The following is a 7929-nucleotide window of genomic DNA, read 5'->3' as shown; positions in this document are numbered from 1 at the left end:
CAGAGCCTCACAGCAGAGCTGCACAAAAACCCTCCCCTTCCCCTTCAGGGGCTCAGCATGGACGAGGGACCAGACAGAGCGTCCCCATGACCCAGTATTCGCCCCCAGGGAGGGATGCAGCTCTGAGCCACAGCTCAGACAGACAGGTGCTGTCCTCCCTGTCAGCATCTCGCTGATATATATATATATATATATATATATATATATATATATATATATATATATATATATATATATATATATATATATATATATATATATATATATATATATATATATATATATATATATACATGTCAATGCATCGATGCCTTTCTGCCTTCCTCATGGCTCTTAAATCCCAGCCCAAATGTTTAAACGCAGCGGGGTCTGTCTCTGTCAGTATCTGTGCAGCACCCAGAAGAATGGGTCACTGATGTCAGCTGAGGCTAGACTTACCCACAGGGCCTTGCGTCCTCCTCCTCATGCCCCTCACTAATCGCAGAACTTGGGCGTTTTACACAATTACTTAATGACAAAAGACTCGGAGATCCAAAAAGTCAAAACTATGTGACCATTAAGACATGATGTGGACATTTCATATGTCAAAGTAAACAAACTTAAATCAAACTCCAATAAGTTTCCAGTATTGTTCTTAACTGAGTTTTACAGCTAGGCAAAGGATTATCAGTGGAAATAGTGTGTGTGTGTGTGTGTGTGTGTGTGTGTGTGTGTGTGTGTGTGTGTGTGTGTGTGTGTGTGTGTAAATCCCCATTTATTGACTTTTACTGCTAGAAATCTAATCCTCCCAAGCCTATATATAGGGCATAAAGAGGATGCTCATCTCGTGGATTCATTTGGCAAACTTTTATGACCGGCTGCTAGCCTGATGTCAACTCTCCTGCTTTTTCAGTCAGGCTTGGGACTGGCAGAGTTACAACCACTAATACTAGCCACTAAGCAGGTGTTAAATGGAGAAGTCTAGGAAGATTTTTTTTCTTAAGAAGCAACGAAACTTTTCCCCAAAACTCCTGTAACTAAGGAATGTCTTGTAGGAATAGTCTTTGAAATAATCTCTTCTGGAGATAAGTAACACAGAGATACACAGATTTTTAAGTTTGATCCCTTGGATAACAAGGGCTAGAGAATGTCTCCCAAGGACTCCCGCACCAGACCCATAATTTATGATGGACCTAGAGAATCGGGAGAAATTCCGTCTGAAAATAATCTTTTCCCCCCACTCCAGAGAAATATCTGAATGGTTTCTGGAGGATACGTCCATCCATGGGTACTAGACAAGATGTTCAAGGATGCCCCTAAATCTCTGACTGTCAGATTCTAGGACTGGACGACAGGGGACGGATCACTTGATGATTGCCCTGTTCTGTTCATTCCCTGTGAAGAACCTGGGCATTGGCCACAGGATACTGGGCTTCATGGGCCATTGGCCACACCAGATCATTCTTATGTTTTCTTGTTCGTTTTTCAAATTTGCTTGCATAATTTATTATGTCCAATAGGGGGCGTTCCTGACTTTCTGGTAATTATATTTGACAGTGTATTTTATTTATTTAAGGTTTAATTGAATCAGGCAACTCTCTGGACAACATTTCTTTGGCAACTCTAAAGTCATAACGAGGGGGAAGTCACAGAGAGGGCACTTTTACAGCAGACACATTCTTTTAATGCACAAATCAGGAGAAAAAAAACCTAATAACTCCATAAAGAGACTAGTAAAAAGGAGGAGAATTTGAAGCTGCAAAATGGCCTTCTTCCTTGCTCTACGGACCTGCCTTCTACTTGTGAAGTCAGGTGAGCTAAATGTTCATTTTTATTGAATTTATTGCGTTTCTTAAGAGCTACAGCAGTCCTTCTACAACAGGCTCGGTTTTTCAAAGAAGCCTAGGGAATTAGGAACCCAGTTTCCTAACCATCTTTTGAAAATCCCACGTAATTATTTAAAAAGAAACTAGGTTATCTGAACCAGAAAACAGTATGGTTTTATGGAAACAACTTTCCTTTCCTTTCCTGATACTTTAAAATGGAAACCAGTTTCTACATAGGATCATCAGAAGCTACAAACAAACCTTTTTTGAACGGTGCAGCGGGCGGAAGAGCCACCAAACAGAGACGGTTTCCCATAGAAATCATTAGCAAACACCTCTCCCCTCCCCTAGTTTCCTCTCGGTTTTTCAGGGAGGCACGTGGGTCGGTTTATAACATTCAGCCAACAATCCCCTTGCTTCGCTATTGTGTTTTCACCGACTCTTTGTGACTCAAAGCAGAGTCTGCTAAACAAAGGCCATGCGTTTTATTCTAAGCCTTTTTATACTCACTCTGTATCCAGGTAATTGAGCTGTTCGCTTTGCTCATGCAGCCTGGCTCACTGCTAATTAAACCCCCCCTATCTCTCCTCCCAAAACCAGAACCAATCCACCAGCTTTCTCCATTCCTTTGCAGCACTTTCTCCATTTCAATCTATCTGCTGTTTTATATATGTCCCTCACTGTCTGCCTACTTGTAGTCCCCTTTTCCCCTTCCACGCTCCCTCTCTCGGTTGGGCACTCCGCTTGTCTGTAGCTGGTACATTGTATTTATTTATTTCTTGTCGCAGGTGCTGCGCTGGGTGATTCGGTCCAGTCCAAGGAACCCCAAGTGTCTGGAGTAGAAGGAGGCTCGGTGATATTCAGCTGTTCCTACAATACCACCGATTCTACGGGCGTCTATCTCTACTGGTACCGACAGTCTCCTAACCGTGCCCCGCAGTACATTCTGCGGAGAGGGACGAAGGTCTACGCTACTTATAGCGAAAATGCAGATTTGGCCCAGGAGAGGTTTTCTTCCCAGGCTGATGACAGCTCCACAGTTCTGACAATCACAGCCCTGGAGCTGACAGACACCGCGGTGTATCTCTGCGCCTTGCAGCGGGCACAGTGACAGAGCCACGGAGCAGAGCTGTACAAAAACCCCTCCCTTCCTTCCCATTCACCGGCCCTGCACTGGAGAGAGACCAGAGACGGGCGTCCCCGAAGCCCCGCAGTCTCCCCCCAGTCACAGGTACAGATACAGCTTTGCTCTAGGTGACAGGAAATTACAGACAGGGGTGTCCCAGCCCCACATCTTGCTCGCTCGCAGGAAGGCTTCAGGCTGAGGAATATGGTTAAATTCTGTTTCACCCATAGAGACTTGGGCAAAAGACTAGGGGCGAGATTTTATAGAATCATAGAATACCAGGGTTGGAAGGGACCTCAGGAGGTCATCTAGTCTAACCCCCTGCTCAAAGCAGGACCTAATCCCAACTAAATCATCCCAGCCAGGGCTTTGTCAATTCTGACCTTAAAAACCTCTAAGGAAGGAGATTCCACCACCTCCCTAGGTAACCCATTCCAGTGCTTCACCACGCTCCTAGTGAAAATGTTTGTCCTAATATCCAATCTAAACCTCCCCCACTGCAACTTGAAACCACTACTCCTTGTTCTGTCATCTGGTACCACTGAGAACAGTCTAGATCCAACCCCTTTGGAACCCCCTTTCAGGTAGTTGAAAGCAGCTATCAAATCCCCCCTCATTCTTCTCTTCTGCAGACTAAACAATCCCAGTTCCCTCAGCCTCTCTTCATAACTCATGTGCTCCAGCCCCCTAATCATTTTTGTTGCCCTCCGCTGGTCTCTTTCCAATTTTTCCACATCCTTCTTGTAGTGTGGGGCCCAAAACGGGACACAGTACTCAGGGCTGGCTCTGGCTTTTTTGCCGCCCAAGGCAAAAAAGCCTCCCGCCCCCCCCCCCCAGCGCGGCAGGGGAGGGCGCCGAGCCCGGCCACGGGCCGCTCTCCCCGACCGGCCGGAGCGCCGGGGGGAGGGCAGTGAGCCTGGCCAGGGCTCCGCTCTCCCCGGCGGCCAGAGCACCGGGGCGAGGGCGGCGAGCCCGGCCGGGGCTCCGCTCTCCCCGGTGGCCGGAGCTGGAGCACGGCGCCGCCCCCCTCCAGGTGCCGCCCCAAGCACAAGCTTGGTGGGCTGGTGACTGGAGCCGGCCCTGACAGTACTCCAGGTGAGGCCTCACCAATGTCGAATAGAGGGGAACGATCACGTCCCTCGATCTGCTGGCAATGCCCCTACTTATACAGCCCAAAATGCCGTTAGCCTTCTTGGCAACAAGGGCACACTGTTGACTCATATCCAGCTTCTCGTCCACGGTAACCCCTAGGTCCTTTTCTGCAGAACTGCTGCCTAGTCACTCGGTCCCCAGTCTGTAACAATGAATGGGATTCTTCCGTCCTAAGTGCAGGACTCTGCACTTGTCCTTGTTGAACCTCATCAGGTTTCTTTTGGCCCAATCCTCTAATTTCTCTAGGTCCCTCTGTATCCTATCCCTACCCTCCAGCATATCTACCACTCCTCCCAGTTTTGTGTCATCTGCAAACTTGCTGAGAGTGCAGTCCATGCCATCCTCCAGAACATTAATGAAGATATTGAACAAAACCGGCCCCAGGACCGACCCTTGGGGCACTCTGCTTGAAACTGGCTGCCAACTAGACATGGAGCCGTTGATCACTACCCATTGATCCCAACGATCTAGCCAGCTTTCTATCCACCTTATAGTCCATTCATCCAGACCATACTTCTTTAACTTGCTGGCAAGAATACTGTGGGAGACCGTATCAAAAGCTTTGCTAAAGTCAAGGAATAACACATCCACTGCTTTCCCCTCATCCACAGACCCAGTTATCTCCTCATAGAAGGTAATTAGGTTAGTCAGGCATGACTTGCCCTTGGTGAATCTATGCTGACTGTTCCTGATCACTTTCCTCTCCTCTAAGTGCTTCAGAATTGATTCCTTGAGGACCTGCTCCATGATTTTTCCAGGGACTGAGGTGAGGCTGACTGGCCTGTAGTTCCCCGGATCCTCCTTCTTCCCTTTTTTAAAGATGGGCACTACATTAGCCTTTTTCCAGTCATCCGGAACCTCCCCTGATCACCATGAGTTTTCAAAGATAATGGCCAATGGCTCTGCAATCACATTCACCAACTCCTTTAGCACCCTCGGATGCAGCACATCCGGCCCCATGGACTTGTGCTAGGCCAATTTTTCTAAATAGTCCCGAACCACTTCTTTCTCCACCGAGGGCTGGTCACCTTCTCCCCGTACTGTGCTGCCCAGTGCAGCAGTCTGGGAGCCGACCTTGTTCGTGAAGACAGAGGCAAAAAAATCATTGAGTACCTTAGCTTTTTCCACATCCTCTGTCACTAGGTTGCCTCCCTCATTCAGTAAGGGGCCCACACTTTCTTTGACTTTCTTCTTGTTGCTAACATACCTGAAGAAACCCTTCTTGTTACTCTTAACATCTCTTTCTAGCTGCAACTCCAAGTGTGATTTGGCCTTCCTGATTTCACTCCTGCATGCCTTAGAAATATTTTTATACTCCTCCCTGGTCATTTGTCCAATCTTCCACTTCTTGTAAGCTTCTTTTTTGCGTTTAAGATCAGCAAGGATTTCACTGTTTAGCCAAGCTGGTTGCCTGCCATATTTACTATTCTTTCTACACATCAGGATGGTTTTTTCCTGCAACCTCAATAAGGATTCTTTAAAATACAGCCAGCTCTCCTGGACTCCTTTCCCCCTCATGTTATTCTCCCAGGGGATCCTGCCCATCAGTTCCCTGAGGGAGTCAAAGTCTGCTTTTCTGAAGTCCAGGGTCCGTATTCTGCTGCTCTCCTTTCTTCCTTGTGTCAGGATCCTGAACTCGACCATCTCATGGTCACTGCCTCCCAGGTTCCCATCCACTTTTCTTCCCCTACTAATTCTTCCCATTTTGTGAGCAGCAGGTCTAGAAGAGCTCTGCCCCTAGTTGGTTCCTCCAGCACTTGCACCAGGAAATTGTCCCCTACACTTTCCAAAAACTTCCTGGATTGTCTGTGCACCGCTGTATTGCTCTCCCAGCAGATATCAGGGTGATTAAAGTCTCCCATGAGAACCAGGGCCTGCGATCTAGTAACTTGTGCTAGTTGCCGGAAGCAAGCCTCATCCACCTCATCCCCCGGTCTGGTGGTCTGTAGCAGACTCCCACCACGACATCACCCTTGTTGCTCACACTTCTAAACTTAATCCAGAGACTCTCAGGTTTTTCTGCAGTTTCATACCGGAGCTCTGAGCAGTCATACTCCTCTCTTACATACAATACAACTCCCCCACCTTTTCTGCCCTGCCTGTCCTTCCTGAACAGTTTATATCCATCCATGACAGTACTCCAGTCATGTGAGTTATCCCACCAAGTCTCTGTTATTCCAATGACATCATAGTTCCTTGACTGTGCCAGGACTTCCAGATCTCCCTGCTTGTTTCCCAGGCTTCTTGCATTTGTGTATAGGCACTTAAGATAACTCGCTGATTGTCCTGCTTTCTCAGTCTGAGACAGGAGTACTCCCCTCTTGCACTCTCCTGCTCATGCTTCCTCCCAGTATCCCATTTCCCCACTTACCTCAGGGCTTTGGTCTCCTTCCCCCGGTGAACCTAGTTTAAAGCCCTCCTCACTAGGTTAGCCAGCCTGCTTGCGAAGATGTTCTTCCCTCTCTTCATTAGGTGGAGCCCATCTCTGCCTAGCACTCCTCCTTCTTGGAACACCATCCCATGGTCGAAGAATCCAAAGCCTTCTCTCTGACACCACCTGCGTAGCCTTCGTTGACTTCCACAATTCGACAGTCTCTACCCAGGCCTTTTCCCTGCACAGGGAGGATGGACGAGAACACCACTTGCATTCTTGGCAGTATCATTGGTGCCCACATGGAGAAGCAGGAAGGGGTAGCGATCTGAGGGCTTGATGAGTCTCGGCAGTCTCTCCGTCACATCGTGAATCCTAGCTCCTGGCAAGCAGCAGACCTCTCAGTTTTCTTGGTTGGGGTGGCAGATAGATGACTCAGTCCCCCTGAGGAGGGAGTCCCCGACCACCACCACCCTCCTCCTTCTCTTGGGAGCGGTGGTCGTGGAACCCCCATCCCTAGGACAGTGCATCTCATGCCTTCCAATCGGTGGAGTCTCCTTCTGCTCCCTTCCCTCAGATGTATCATCTACTCCACTCTCCACATTAGTACCTGTGGAGAGAACATGAAAAAGGTTGCTCACCTGTATCTCCATTGCTGGTACATGGACGCTCCTTTTCCTTCTTCTGTAGGTCACATGCTGCCAATTTTCTTCACCGTCCCTCAGTCCCCTCTGCGCAACCTGCTCCGATTCTTCAGACCATTGTGCCTGTAGAAGCATATCCTGATGTCTGTCCAGTAAATCTTCATTTTCCTGTATGCAACGCAGGGTCGATACTTGTTTCTCCAGACCTCGAACCTTCTCTTCCAATATGGAGACCAGCTTGCACTTTGCACAGACAAAGTCGCTTCTGTCCTGTGGAAGAAAGACAAACATGGCACAACCTGTTCAGGTTACAACAAAGGTATTTAGGTGCTTAAACATGCAGAGAGGCACCTAGGGATGGATTTTAAGAAGGTATTTAAGTGCCTACTGGGATTTTCAAAGGTACCTAGGTGCTTAACACCCATTGAAATCAATGAGATTGAGACACCTACGTGCTTTTGAAAAAATCTCACTAGATGCCTAAATATCTTTAAGATCTGCCCCCAGTGCAGTGGCTCGCCACCTTTCCAGACTACTTCACTCCTTTCAGAAATCTGATTTCCCTTGCACACTCCAAATTTCACTTCACTTAAAAACTACTCACTTAAAAAAATCAGATTTAAAAATACAAAAATTGCACACCCAGACTATTACTGAAAAAATTGCTTTCTTTCCCATTTTGTCTGCAGGACGTTTTAATTTGTACTGAATCGGCTAGTTCTTTTGATGTAGCCTGTTGTAAAACAAGGCAAATGTCTAGACGAGATGATGTACCCTTTGGAAGACCTCTATGCACCTCTGGTTGAGAACCACTGCCCTTGTGGGATTTTT

General features: G+C 47.6%; 1 gene segment (V, D, J or C); it reads left to right on the top strand.

Moving 5' to 3' along the window:
- Positions 1–1742: 1742 nt before the first annotated feature.
- Positions 1743–2916, top strand: LOC135886433 (T cell receptor alpha variable 19-like). The segment is given in 2 exon segments: positions 1743–1791; positions 2594–2916. Coding segments are annotated over 2 exon segments (372 nt in total).
- The last annotated feature ends 5013 nt before the right edge of the window (positions 2917–7929 follow it).

This window comes from Emys orbicularis, chromosome 12 (genome assembly GCF_028017835.1).
Source record: "Emys orbicularis isolate rEmyOrb1 chromosome 12, rEmyOrb1.hap1, whole genome shotgun sequence".
Classification (NCBI taxonomy): Eukaryota; Metazoa; Chordata; order Testudines; family Emydidae; genus Emys; species Emys orbicularis.
Note: the sequence above shows the minus strand (reverse complement) of the source record. Positions and strands in the feature narration are given on the sequence as shown.